Here is a 15,141-nt window from a genome sequence, read left to right on the forward strand (position 1 = left end):
GTTCCTGGCTGGTGGAATGATCTTCCCACCCCTATCCGGAATGCTGAATCTCTGACAATCTGAAAACTCATCTCTTTAAACACTACTTGACTTCATCTTAAAAAAAAAAAAAAAAAAAAACTTGTTCTTTCTCTTTATTTATTCCTTCCCTTTCTAGCTTGTACTTATTTGAACAATGCCTAAAACTTGGTATTTCAAGTACTTCCTGTGTCTGTTTGCCTCTTTAAGAAGAATCGCTTTATGTATTCCCCAATTGTAAGTCGCTTTGGATAAAAGCGTCTGCTAAATGACTAAATGTCTAATGCTGTAACTGCTGACAGAAGTAGCAGGATGAATTCTGAGGTCTTTAAGGCTATGCTCTCTGCTCGCATTCAACCAAATGCTACAAAACTAATAGAACGCAGATTCACAGTGCAGATGGATAATGACCCTAAACATACTGCGAAAGCAACTCAAGACTTTTTGAAGGCAAAGAAATGGAATATTCTTCAGTGGCCAAGACAGTCACCTGATCTCAATCCAATAAAGCATGCTTTTCAGTTACTGAAGACACGACTGAAGGCAGAAAGACCCACAAACAAGCAGCAACTCAAGGTGGCTGCAGTGTAGACCTGGCAAAGCATCTCCAGGGAGGAAACTCAGAATTTGGTGATGTACATGGGCTCCAGACTACAGGCAGTCATTGACTGCAAAGGATTTTCATCCAAGTATTAAAATTGTGCTTATATTTATAATTATGTCACTTTGTCCAAATACTATTGAGCCTCTGAAAATGTTGGTACTTTGCTTAAGATGGCTGTAACTCCTAAATTGTAAATGTCATATTGTTGTGTAACCTCTTAAAATAAAGCTACTTCAATCACATCTTGATTGTTTTATTTCAAATCCATTGTAGTGGTGTATAAAGGCAAAAGCACAAACTCAGTCAGTGTCCGAATACTTCCAGACCTGACTGTATGTGTATTTTAATAGTCTGTAACACTGTTATGAATAATGATTTACATTACAAGCTATCAGAATTTAATCTTACTTTTTTAGCTATATAAATATAAGCAAATGCACCAAATTGCATTTTTTTTCTCCGTCTCACTTTGGCCTTTGAATAAAATTGTGTCTTTCTCTCCTTGAGTCTTAACTCCGTTCTCCTGTATCATACTATATGGGTTGATTTGTTTAATATTTTCATGTCCAGTATAAACTGACGCAACAGGGAGGACACGTTATGTTTTATGCTATGAAATAAGTTGGTTACCAACTTATTTAATAGTGTAAAACATAACACGTCCACCATGTAACACTTTAGTTTAGGGACCAATTCTCATTAACTAGTTGCTTAAAAGCATGCCTATAATAAAAAACTTTTTGAATTTGAATATCAAGGTAAATTGTACTTAATTTGTCTTCCGGGAAACATGCAAGTACCTTCTGTTGCTTCCGAAGGGCAGTACTAAATGAAAAAAAAAGAAGATATTTCAACAAAATAAGAACAATTTGGACATCTTCATCCAGTTCAAAAGTGTTCAAGGGCTCTTAATGCATGGTGTTTCCTTCTGGAGCATCAGTGAATGTTTGAACCTTTTTTAATAGTTGTGTATGAGTCCCTCAATTGTCCTCAGTGTGAAAAGATGAATCTCAAAATCATACAGTCACTGCTGGAAAGGGTTCAAATATGCAAAAGATGCTGGAAAACGGAAGAATCTGCAGGACATGGAGGATTTTTCTGAACAGTACTCAGTTTAACTGTTCAGAACAAACAAGGGACTCATGAACAACCATCACAAAACAAAAAAAACATTCGTAGATCATCCAGGTAACCACACACAGTATTAAGAACCAAGGGTTCCCAAACATTTGTTGGGGGTTATTTTAATTTTATTTTATTTTTTGTCTTGTGGACTATAAGTAAACATCTTTTATGTAAAATATACTCAGGACAATACTAAATAAAAAATAACATGCATTTTGTATGATCTCTCTTATTTTGTTAAAATGATTCACATTTTCACAGATTCTGCAAGGGGTTCCCAAACTTCGGCATGCCACTGTAATTCTCAAAATTGGTAATTTAGAAATATGTGATCTTTACTAAGTGAAGTTGAGAAAACTTGAAATACACACACACACACACACACGTGTATTGGTGGTTTAAAGGGACTCTTCATAGGCGTAATGGTTTTTATACTGTACAAACTGTATTTTCTATCAACCCTACACCTAAACTAGGGTGACCATACGTGCCATTTTCCCAGGATGCGTCCTGGCCAGGATTTCTATATTGCCTAAAATATCTAGGTTTTGGCTTTGTTTGCGCGTTATTTTGATGCCATACACACCGATCGGTCTGCACACGCAAACAAAGCCAAAACATAGATATATTAGGCAATATAGAAATCCTGGCCAGGACGCGTCCTGGGAAAATGGCGCGTATGGTCACCCTACCTAAACCATCCCCTTACAGAAAACTGTGTGCATTTTAAGATTTTTTTAAACACATATTGCATACATTGTTTTCTTTTGTGTATTCTGACATCTCAAAGTGTTCAGTGGCCTCTTGTTCAATGAACATTGATAGCCTACTTTGCTCCAGTAAAATCAGTGGTTCAAGCAATTGCCACAGACTCCCATTAATCAACGGCAATGGGTCAAATATAATCATGAAAAGTCTGATGGCATTTTAGAGGAAGCTGTCTTAAAGCAGTCGCCACTGAGGTGACCCAACGGTTTAAAAGCTCAGAGCACTAACAAGACAATTCAGTAACCTGTGCTCATAATTTGTAAACAGTACAAAAACCCCTTGACGTCTGCGGCACTGATGCCAACAATTACTATTTTGAAACTAAACAGAGAGTCTGAAACTCTGCGCCTCTCTATCTCAAAATATTCATTATTTTAATGTATTTTTATTTGATGTATTTTTGTACTTCTATTGATTCCTGCTCCTTGTGTTGTTGTTTTTCTTCTTCTCCTGTCCCCCCCCTCACTGTTGCTGTTAGGGGTGTGAGTATAATAATTATTATTTATGTTGATTATTTGTATTATTTATAGTGGGTATGCCTTATGTTGCTGGGTGTTCCCTGTATTGTTGTGGACAATTTGCAATTTATAATGTAGCAGCGCATGAATCAACAGTTCACACTAGCTTTGTCATGGCAGCCAGTGTTACGTCAGTCACACCCACACACTCTTCATGCCCCGGAGAGACAATCAATGTTTCTGTGAGTGTGTGAATAGCTCAGTTCAAAGTGTGAAAGAATCCATCAGCTGTACTGTATGTGTGTGTGTGTGTGTCTTTGTCTAGTTCATTTTGTGTATTGCTCTGAATGCTTGGTTTACATAAGCCTTTATTTTCTTGTGTGTCATGTGGCATCCAGAATGAAATGCTCTCTGTTGGATTCTGTTCAGCATCTGATATTCTAATATTGTCTGGCATGTGTCTTTTTTGATTTGGTATTTTAATGGGATGCAAGGTTACAGAGTTTCCAAATAAACACGCTTGTGTTTGTGGCTATCAAATGGCCAACCAGCAAATTATACTCGCTCACCCGTGTGTTATTATAAACCCTCGTCACTTTTTTCCAGAGAACACAAAAGGATTTTACCGGAATCTTTACGCTGCTCTTTTCCATACAATGAGAGTGAATGGGGACTAATGTGGTCAAGTTTCAAAAGTAATGAAAAGCAGCATAAAAGTGATCTATGCACTATGCTCCAACTCTCTTCTGAAGTCATGGCTTTGCTCGGTTTTAGTCTGTTCTTCACACAAAGCTATCATATGTCTTCAGAATGTCACATGACTTGGAATGTAGCACACAAATCATATGGACCACTTTTAAGATACTTTTATTTATTTATTCCTTTATTTATTGATTGTCTTTTATATGCTTTGCTGCCCCTGTCCCGTTTACTTACATTGTTTGAAAAATTCATTCTTCTTTTGGGGCAATGAAAAATACCTAAACAATGCATATTGTCTTCATCCAAGAATCTTGAGAAAAACAACAGTTTCTGCAAAACATATGAACTGTATTCAACAAATACTGTATAATGATAAAGGTTTCTTGAGCAGTAAATTAGCATATGATTTCTAAAGGACCATGTGGCACTGAAGACGAGTAATGATGCTTAAAGTGCCCCTATTATGGGAAATGAAAGGTTCATATTTTGGTTTTGGGAGTCCCAACAACAGGTTGACATGCATGCAAGGTCAAGGAACACTTTCATTGTCTTATAATATGCATTTATTTTTACCTTACTTGCTCAACGTCAACGACTCCCAAACGATTCGCTCAACGATTCATTTTTCCAAACCCCTCCTTTGCGTGACGCTAATCTGCGGTAATTGGTCTCATTTCCATTTCATCATGCCTGTGATGCCTGATAAAGCAGCGTTTGTGAGCGCAGTGCTACTTTGTTTACAGTGTTCCCGGGGAAACCGCTATTTTTACCCCTCCAAAAGCGACACCTAGTGGCAAATAATGAATTTGCATTTTCATTCAGACCAACGCAAAAAGACCAACAAGTGGGCGGGCAATATGCTAATGTTTCATGTTCACGTCAACATGAACCGGCTTAGGATTCGGTTTAAAAACGACTCGTTTCAATGATTCAGAGTCGACTCTTTCTTTTGAGAGACAATAGGGCCTTACGCACCGCGGGAACCTTTTCATAGTACCAGAACTAATTGTGGAACTACGCATTTTTTGGCGTTTTCGCACTGCCGGAACTGGGTGCGATTTTAGTACCGGACTGCCTTTTTCGAGAAACAAATTAGCTCCCACTCTGGAGCAGGGTCTAACCAGCACAACTGGTACTAATCGTGACGTAAGTAGACATTGATTGGCCAAACACGTATGAAAACGCCCTCACCCGCCATGATTTAAAACGCTGTGTAAACATACTTTAAACATTGTGTCAACTTATTTCGCAAGTATGGAGAACAGCGATAGATGGACGGACGCTGAAGTGCAGGCACTTGTAGCAAATGTAGCACTGCCAGTTGTCGTTGGAGATTCTTAGTCCTACTTCCCGTTCTTTCAATCGCTTTACGTATACGTCGACTTTCCATGTCCAATATTGTGAAACCCGCAAGACACAACAAAAACAGCTCCAATCACAGCGTCCTCCATCCTCCTGTTGTTAATGTTGTTCTTCTTTGTTTCTGTTGTTGAACGCCGCGCACAAATGACGACGCTGTCGACCGGCTTACGTCACTTCCTAGTACACACTGTCGGTGCGAATGCAACCCTTTAAATGGTACTGGGAAATAGTTCGTGCAAAATCGTCCCAGTACTTTAGTACTCATTTAAATGCAGACTCAAAACTCATCTGTTTAGCTGTGCATTTATTGAATGAGCACTGTGCGATGTCCGAACTGATTGCACTATATTATATGTATAATCGTTTTCTTAAATTCATTTTAAACCTCTTAAATCAAATTTTTAAAAAATAATAATTTTCAAAGTTTTTTAATTCCTTGTTTTATTGTTGTGATTATTGTTTTTATTTTATTTTATGTAAAGCACTTTGAATTACCATTGTGTATGAAATGTGCAAATGTGCAAATACAAATAAACTTGCCTTGCCTTGCCTTGCCTAAAGCGGTGCGAAAGGCCCTATTGGGCCTCAATTACGAAACGGACGTACGACAGAAAATTGAGTGTACGGTCGTTTCAACGCAAAACTTGGAATTTATCAATATGGACGTGAGCGGTGGCTACGATCAAATCTCACGTCTGGTCTCAGCTTGTGTACGCAAGTTTTTGAGTTACCTGACCTTGCGCACAGCATAGTAAATACGGTGGAGAATTGTAGCATGACAGCATTTTGTTCATTTTTATTTTCCTGACCGTCAAACGAAGCTCATTAGTCGATCGTTAACCAGTAAGATTAGAATGTCTTTTTTTTCTCTTTTTTTTAATACAGGGCTTTAGCTTTATATGTGTGAATATCAGCGTAAACAAGACCGCGAGGATTCAATCGTCGCATGATGCACCTGCAGCACTTCTGTGAAAGGAGAAAAACACAAATTAATCTAGAAAAGGAATAAAATAAATAGGATCACACAAAATATATAATAGGTTATAATATAATTAACAGATTAACAAAAGGAGAAAAAAAACACTGTGCAACAAGTATAGGCTACTCTCGTTTTTGTGACACTCTTAATGCATTGTATTTCTTTTCTTTATATCTTTATTTGATTTAATCCATCTGGTCGTACAGGCGCCGCATACACACTCAAACAACATTAGTTCTAGCGTTGCCTGACATTTCAGCCATTCATCATCAAACTAAAATGCAGTCAACCAAACATAAAAGTTGCACTGTTTATTTTAAAAGGTGCGCTGTAAGGTGCAGCGCCCAAACAAACATTTTTGCGCATGTGAAGGATTTTACACGGATATTAGACCATGAGTGAAGAATAAAGCCATGTTTAGGTTACATAATGAATAATAGTTATGCAAACAAATGTTACAAATATGGCAAAAATGGAAACATTTGGATTCTTGTGGTATGAGACAGGCTCGTGAGCCCAATGCCTTTTCAGTTTTGCTTGACATATGTATGCTGTTTATAATGAATGCTACTATAGCCTAATTTGTGTTTTATTTTATAATTTAAAATGTACTGTAATTTTATAACTACTTATTTTTCATTCTTGTTCTGAATACTGTTGAATTTTAAATATTTGTTGTAGAGTGAGGGGAACTAAATTGGCTGTTTATATTTACCAGTATTTTAATATACATATAAATGACTTAATGTAGTTAATGTAGCCTAATTGTTTGCAATTACAAGGTTAATGGGTGTTTTTGGAGTAAGATCAATTTCTCTTTCATGAGACCACTTCCTCTTTTTGGCCGGGTTTCGTTTCTCTGTGTCGTAAACTCTAGGGGCGAGGCTTCTAAACCTGTTAGGTTTTCTGTTTAGGGTTAGGGGCTTAAAGGGGTCCTATTATGCTCTTTTACAATGTCTTGAATTTGTTTTGGGGGTGTACTAGAACATGCTCTCATGCTTGGTGGTTCGAAAAACTCATTATTTTTTACATAATTTACATTATTACAATACCTTTCTCCCCAGCCTGGCACAAACGGCTCGATTAGTTCTGGGTTTGATGAAGGCCCGCCTTCTGAAAAACGAAATGTGCTGTGATTGGTTAGCTGTCCCAGTGCGTTGTGATTGGCGAACAGCTTAGACAGTGTTTCAGTACTGCCAAAGCACCAAGTTCCGTCTGTTCCGTATAGTTAAGGATGGCATCAATATCGCCATATCAATTTGAGCTGGATTCAGACCCAGAGAATATTGAACAAGAGGATCGCGCAGAACCTTTGCACGGATATTGCAAGACACATTAGAGTGGTAACGTTATTGTTGTTGTTGCTGTTGTTGTTTTTTGGCTAAATCACGTTTTAGATAGGATGTCAACAACCGCTTAAAAATAACTGCATTTACTATGTACAGATAAGTGCATATGTATTATTTTTATTGTTTATTTAATTCTAACATTATAACATGAATTGCAGTGAAACTGTTATCAGTTGAATTTATTTATACCATAGTCCAGTGTTTCCCCGGCAGCATATATATGCAAACTCATTCTCTGCCGGCAGCAGGCGCTGTTGGAGTGGCAGAGATCGAGGTTTCCCCGGTAAGGGCTGTACACAAAGCAGCGCTCCACTCAGAAAAACACTGCTTTATCAGACATTACATGCAAGATTAAATGAAAATGACATCCAATTTTCTGAAGACAGTCGGTTTCCTTCAGAAATACAGTGATATAAAAACACCCGCACTCAATGTATGGGAAACACTATAGCCTTATAGTTGAAGTGTAAATTCTGCAGATTACATCATTGTCCAGTATTGTACTGTAAGCAATTAATTATAAAAACGTTTTCATAATTGTAACATACATATTTACATACATAAATATTCAGGTGCATGTGTAATAACTTGCGAAAACTTGAGGCTACAGCAGCACTTCTTCATCATCGTCGTCTTGTCTGATGCACTCAACCAAGCGTTCTAACCACAACCTCGCCCCTCCCCAACCATTACAATTTCCGTAGGCGGGAATTATTTTAATGATATTCTAGTGGGCCACTTTGTGATATCACAAAACCTGGAAACCAACGCTGTAGTCCAAACGAGCCGTTCGTTGTAGTTCTTGAAAAGAGATTTTTTTTAAACGAAATATCTCCCTTTGGAGTGGACTTTGAGATTTGTAAGTTTGAAGATCTTTTTTATACCCAAACATACACACTACACACTGACTAAAATAAAAAAAGTGAAGGACCCCTTTAAAAAAAAAAATCTGTTTTTAGAGGCGTGATATTCAAATGACGATTGTTTTCTGTCACCACATTTATCAACATGCGATCATTCATTCTGATCATATGATGAGATTGGCGGCATACGAATGTTTCATGAATCACACGTGAACTCTGTCGTAAGTTGGTTTGTGCGCACGGATCTGCTCTCGTTTCTACGTTAGATTGATAAGTGAGGCCCAATATGTTTATACACGGTGCACTTTCAGATTTAAATCTTTGCAGGATGGTTTCATTCACATATGTTACACACTGCATGAAAGGTACTTTTCAAAAATCCATAATAGGGACACTTTAAAATTCAGCTTTGCATCACAGAAATAAATTACATTTTAAAATAGCGTTCTACTGTACGGACGTAAATGTACTTTCCCTTCAGCCTGAGGCTTATTCATTTCACTTTTGGTGTGCAAAGGCTTTTATATTTGCCAAAAATATAACTTTTTTTTTTTTATTTTAAAAACAAACAAGCAAGCCCTGTCCACATTTGAAAAGTAACGCAAAAGTAACATAACGCATTACTTTCCATAAAAAGTAACTAAGTAACGTAATTAGTTACTTTTTTTATGGAGTAACGCAATATTGTAATACATTACTTTTAAAAGTAACTTTCCCCAACACTGGCACCAGTTGCCATTCCTAATATTTGCACTTGGGCCTGTTATTTACATGCTAAACATGTTGTAATTATATGAGATAAATCGCAATTATACATTATTATATTCATATATAAATATTATGTATTCCTTGCTCTCTGACTAGACGGCAGGCAAAGTATGCAACCTGTAGTGAGAATCACGGTATCCGTCCGCCTGCTCCTGAGCAGTATCTTACCCCACTGCAGCAGAAGGAAGTGTGTATTCGCCACTTACAAGCTCGGCTGAAAGAAAATGTGGAGAGGCTTCAGGACCGGTCAGTAATGCTTCTATCTCTCAATATCCTGTCAGTGGAGTTTTATAGCTTCGGGTCATCCTGAGTATTATTCATCCGGACATATATAGCAGAACCTATCCTGCATCTGAATATACCTACTTCCCTACTATGTGGTATGTGAAACGATCATTTCATAAAGCGCAAAGGAAACTACGAGCATGCAATGTTGTAGTTATGTCGTCATGAAGTTAACAAAAAGGCGAATAAAGCTGCCTTAAAACTGTGCATGCATGTATTTGTTATATACGAGTCTCATTTAAGAACTTCATCTAACACACCCGATTCAACTCGTCAGCTCATTACTAGAGATTAAGACCTCAAGTGGGTCAGAAAAGGTAAAGGGTTGTGAGAAAATACGATGTGTGTCAGACCCGTGTCACATTCAGCAGCGGCTGCTCTTAAATAGCAGCCAAATAAGCTAATAACCAGCAGCTGTGATGTCTGTTAATAAAAATATATATATAAAAATCAATAACTTTTGTAGCTTTAAGGATTCATCTATATTTAATTTAGAATTTAGTGTTTGATAACTTTATTCAATTTCTGTATATTTTCTACTTGCTGAAGGGCACAGGTAAATATGACATTTATTATAATGGGTTTATGAGAAGATTGATTCAAGTTCACTTAAATGTTCAAATTGATAGCTCTCAATTATACTGTAATGTTGAACGGTTATAGTCAATGGTTAAATATTAGGGGCGGGGGGGATTCCTAGTTTTGGTATCAGTGATACTCGCATTCAGTCATAAAAAAGATGCCATTAAAATAATTAAAATACTGTCTTTATGATGTTTCTACATTAATTTGAAGTTTGAATGTGAAATTAATTTAAAAAATTACGATTAATTTGTTAATGTTTTTAAATTGATTGACAGCGCTAGTCTGAATTTATAATATTAATAAAACATTATCTTACTACAAACATTCATACCTTATGGAATACTTTTTAACAGACGTGAAGTTCAAATCAAATGTAGTACCTACTACACAGTATGCTATTTCGAACACAGAGTCTCTGCCATGGTAAAAAAAACAAGGGCATAGAAATAAATCTAGTGCTGAGATCGAGGAGTTACGGATGCAGCTGACTCGGATGCAGGACGATTGGATCGAGGAGGAATGTCATCGCATAGAGGCCCAGCTGGCCCTGAAAGAGGCCCGGAAGGAGATTCGGCAGCTTCAGCAGGCTGTGGAAACCGTTAGGTCCAATCTGGGGCCCCATGAGGTAGATCAACAGGACTGTAAATCTGAAGGTCTAGGCGTCGGTAGGATAGGCCCACGATTTGGGGCATCCAGGTCTTGTGGCTGCTCTCCGGCCCACACCATGAGCCGCAGCGCCACCTTCACCAGGCTGAGCAGTGACACGTCACCTGGTGCTACAGATCGCAATGGAAATGTACGTTCTGATCGCTACATTCCCGCCAACAGAGGGGCGATGACGTTACCAAGAGGGGACGGACGTACTCCTCTACTTCTAGAAGCAGCTCTACTGTCTGAGCAAGTTCCTCACGCAACGCTATGCTCCACTTTGTCACGATCCTCCACCGGCGAGAGATTGTGCAGCGGAGAGACGGTGTTGCCTGTTAGCCGATCCTGCCATGCTGTTAACAACAACTGCAGCTGTGCTCCACATGCCTACCTCCCACCCCACCATTTGTTTTTGCACCTCCCACAGGAGGAAGCACCACCTCCTCCTCCGCTGCCTCCTCCACAACCGCCAACAGCACCCCCTAGTGCATCGGTCAGTGACAGGCCAGGGTATCGGTCACAGGCCTGCAGCCCCACCACAACCTGGATCGCCAAAGAGGGCGCAGGTGAGGAATTGAGCATCATCACTTCAGCAACTTGCGCGCCAGACGTTACTCTAGCTGAACCACAGGTGTTTTCGCCATCCTCTGCAACTACTTCCCCTGCTCAGCTGTCTTACATCACAGAAACTTTGCCGCTAGACAACACAGTTGAAATTACATCAACAACAATGGCGACAGTGTTGATGAAGCCACAGGTTCAACAACCTAGTCCCAGAGCGTCACCACCTTTCGACCAACCACCACAGGAAGAAGTGGTAGTAAGGGTCAGTGGTGAAGATGGGATGGGGGAGGACACAGAATCAGCTCCCCCTCAGAGGAGCCACTGGAGCCGTTATTTCCTGATTGACCTCTTAGCGGTGGCCGTTCCTGTAGTTCCCACACTGGCGTGGCTTTGCCGGGGGCCGCGGAATGAAGGCATGCCAGTGTACAACATGGGCTCCCTGTTGCGCGGCTGCTGTGCCGTTGCGCTGCACTCTTTAAGACGGGTTGGCCGCGGTCCCTCAGGAACAGGAAGAGCAACACCAATCTGATAACTTTAGCATTACCGTACCATCAAAGACTTTTAACTGGATCTTGAGTGGACTCTTTGTCCTTGATTTTCCCAGTAGTTAGTTTGTTTTTTGAACCAAGGAGGCCTAAATCCGTCACACCAATGCTTGTTTGGGACAAAGATCGAGGGAATGTGGCCCTAATTTGCACAGGCACTCACAAGTTTCAAGGCTATTGCTCATTTCCACCATTTGTTTTTCATTTCCTCCCATTCCTGGACGAAACTCAGCAGGCAGTACACAGTCAAAAGTAGCTGCAAACAAGAGACAAGCTGAGCAGAGAAGTCACAATGTACAGAAATTTAGGCTTTAAAATTATATATTTATATATATTAAACCTCTTGAAACATCATTCTTATGTAAACTGTTTTACTGAATTCATTCTGCTCTCATTTCCTGAGTTAGGCCAGTTCACAAGAAAATTTAGCATGAGACTTTAGCTAGGTTACATAGACATTGGTGAAAATTGTTCTTCATGAGAAGAGGAAATTTCAGGTCCATAGCTCAAACAAATTAGCAAGGCTAGGCTTTCAAATTTTAAACCTTTACAAACCTGCTTCTAAGAAATCATTGTGCCAATCGCATTTCACGAGAAACACAACTTTTCACAATTATAGGCAAAATTACATTTGTTTAAAAGGGAAAAATAATATTAAATGGTAACTGCACAAGAATCAATAGGCACCCTGTAACTTTGATGTTTGGATCTCTGAATAAACTTACATAGAACTAAAAAACACTGATCCTATAACATGAAAGTATTTTTACTAATGTGGAGTGTTTTACGGATCAGTATTCTGTTGTCATTCTGCACTTTTCTACTAAAAGGTAAGCGTTAGTTGTTTTATCACTTACATACGTGCATTAATAATATGAGCAAAAAGAAACTGCTTAACTTTTTTTGTTGTTTATTATTCATGGAATTGTAGAAAATAATTTAAAAAAATGCCAGGTTTCATTGATAAAGCAATGGAAGGTGATGGCTTAAAATGAATTTATTAATCTGTCCTTTGGGTGGTAGGTTTTTCTGCTCTTTTAAACTCAGTCTCAGGTGGAACTCAGGTGAATAGAACTAGAGAGGATGTAAAATTAGCGGAATCCAATGTCAAAACGTTCATTTATTACAAAAAACTAAGGTTTATATAGAAGAACAATAGTTGTGAAAATGTAGATTTACTCATAAATAATAGATTTTTTGATGACCATCACTTCCCAAAACAAATAGGTCTTTAACTGTTGCATGCAGATTTGAGTAAACTCTATTTGGGAAATACTAATTCATGAGTTTGTAAAGCAAAGTATTCTGTTTCTTTGAAGTAGCACCAACGAAGAAGAAAAAAACCCCCAGGATAATCATGAAGTTCCAGCAATTACTTTAAGGGCTTAGATTGCTTGTTAGCACAATAATTCCTTGTAGTTAATTACCAGTAAACTTGTTCCAAATAGCCATTCACATAAAGAACTCATCCTAATTTGAAGAGTCTCATTGCAAAATATGATTGTGTGTTTAGACAGAGCCCATCAACATTCAACCCTAATTGTAAATTTTGATTGTTTACTTCAGCCGCCCCTTGAAAATAAGAGTTTAATTAAAACGACGAAGCTTCTGTTTTGCTAATGACTTTTTTTTTTTTATTTACACTGTCCTCACTTAAAGCAAAACACTGATACAAAACAATTACAAGCAATCAGAACATAATTGATGTTTAATATTTAGTTATGCAGAGTGGGATTTAGACCAATGTGATTTAATTGTGGGTGGGGCCCCAAATGACTGACTAAATTACCACCATTCGTCGTCGTATCTGACATGATTATAACGACACGCCTGCAAACACACCATTTCAGTTTCTCAATCAACACAGAGACCAGCTTCATCTTTTTATAAACAATTTATTTTCAAGTAGTTTTGTTTTATACTTAACCAGATTTCCCCACCAGAGTACTTGTTACCAGCTCAGCCACAACCCTGTTGCTGTGATCGCGTTTACAACACAGAAATCAAATATAAAACGAGAGAAGGAAATGGGGGAGAGAAAAAAAAAAAGAAACTTGTCTTAATGAACGTCTAATAATTGAGAGGATACCAGTGATTGTGTCAAGGAGAAAAGAAATAAAAAGGCAACAAAATATACAAATGCAAAACAGAGCTAAGCTAAGTGGTATCGCTATTAACACTAGCCCCTTTTGAGGATCACGTGCATGGAGCAATGTTCCTTAAAAAGGTTGACCTGGAAGAAAACAGAGAGAGGTTTATTAAACAACTAAACCGTGTTCCTCAAAGGCCATACATACATACGATTACGAGGGTTTAATCTAAGAGCCTGTTAAATAAACTCTACAGGACATCTAAGACCAAGACAACAATAAATCTCCTTTAAAGATTATCGGTTAGTTATTCAAGTGATCCATGCAACTGGAGGAACTATCTACAATGATAAAGTATTTGTTTTCAGGTGTCATGCAGTTATTAAATACTAAGTAACAAGAACAAACTCAAAAGAGACATGTGACAAACTTTGCACCTACCCTGAAAGAATGAATAGGGAATAACCTGAGTCCAAATGTGGGGGCTTTACTCCAAGCCCATCAGCTCCACGTCAAATATGAGCGTTGCGTTGGGAGGAATGATGCCCGGGTGCCCCTTGCTCCCGTAAGCAAAGTCCGGAGTGCAAGTCAGCTTGGCACGCTGCCCCACACTCATCTGTCACAAGGGGGAGAGGTCATTTGACCAATTTAAGTATAGTACGAAACAATGAATGGAGGTTCAAAGAAGTGACACCACTTGGTTATAAGAACCACAATAGACAGCTTGTGTATTTGTATGCTCAAGCGAAAAGGGAAATTTTCAAAATTAGGCCGAGACCTATTTTATGAACAGACGGTGTGCCTTTCGATAACCGCACAATGCAGGTCAGGCAGATTTATATTGCAAATCAAACCCATTTTTCAGAGGATATCAAAAATAATGTGTTTTATAACATTACCTGGGCTACGCCCTCATCCCAACCACGGATCACTTCCTGTTTGCCAATTTTGAATTTGAAAGGCTTTCCTCGGTCCCGGGAGGAGTCGAACTTGCGCCCATCTGTCAGAGAGCCTGAGAAAAACACAGAATTAACACAGATATGAATGAAGAAGCTAAGTCAACCTGCACACGCACAATTTCACATTGCCAAAAAAAATGAACATTTTTCATTCATTCACCGTAAGCGTCAAATATTAAAACGGCCTTCCGTGGATTAGGGATGGGCGATACCCCTTATTTTGTTTTCGATACCGATATTTTTTAAGGCAGTATCGTCGATATCGATTCGATACTTCTGCACTAAACTTTTAAATTATGAAATGTATTAAATTAAAATGGGTAACGAAAACCACTCTGTATTTAAAACGCATTTTAACCCGTTTAATCCCAAATTTTTCCCAGACATGAAAATATCCAAATGACGTGTCATTAGTAACACTAAAACTTTTTTTTGGGGGGGGGGGGGGGGGGGTCCACTTCTATTTTTT

General features: G+C 38.5%; 2 protein-coding genes across 4 annotated transcripts in view; one reads left to right on the forward strand and one right to left on the reverse strand.

Annotated features, from left to right (window-relative positions):
- The first annotated feature begins 9,008 nt into the window (after positions 1–9,008).
- snpha (syntaphilin a) lies at positions 9,009–11,863 on the forward strand. The gene is made up of 3 exons (XM_016235234.1): positions 9,009–9,013; positions 9,093–9,242; positions 10,323–11,863. Exons 1-3 carry the CDS (start codon positions 9,009–9,011, stop codon positions 11,605–11,607), a joined length of 1,440 nt encoding a protein of 479 aa, XP_016090720.1. The 3' UTR covers positions 11,608–11,863.
- A 1,639-nt stretch (positions 11,864–13,502) lies between these two features.
- The window catches only part of LOC107553142 (peptidyl-prolyl cis-trans isomerase FKBP1A-like), a 3,655-nt gene continuing 2,016 nt past the window's right edge, over positions 13,503–15,141 (reverse strand). For 2 of the 3 annotated variants that reach the window (XM_016235263.1, XM_016235261.1), the window contains 3 exons: positions 14,613–14,725; positions 14,155–14,329; positions 13,503–13,856 (listed from right to left, as the gene is read on the reverse strand). In XM_016235263.1, the coding sequence (XP_016090749.1) occupies positions 14,201–14,329; positions 14,613–14,725 (242 nt within the window). In that variant the 3' untranslated portion in view covers positions 13,503–13,856; positions 14,155–14,200. The remainder of the gene's footprint in view (positions 13,857–14,154; positions 14,330–14,612; positions 14,726–15,141) is intronic. The other variant, XM_016235262.1, reaches the window with a different exon arrangement.

Source organism: Sinocyclocheilus grahami, unplaced genomic scaffold (genome assembly GCF_001515645.1).
Source record: "Sinocyclocheilus grahami isolate Dianchi unplaced genomic scaffold, SAMN03320097.WGS_v1.1 scaffold465.1, whole genome shotgun sequence".
Taxonomy (NCBI): Eukaryota; Metazoa; Chordata; class Actinopteri; order Cypriniformes; family Cyprinidae; genus Sinocyclocheilus; species Sinocyclocheilus grahami.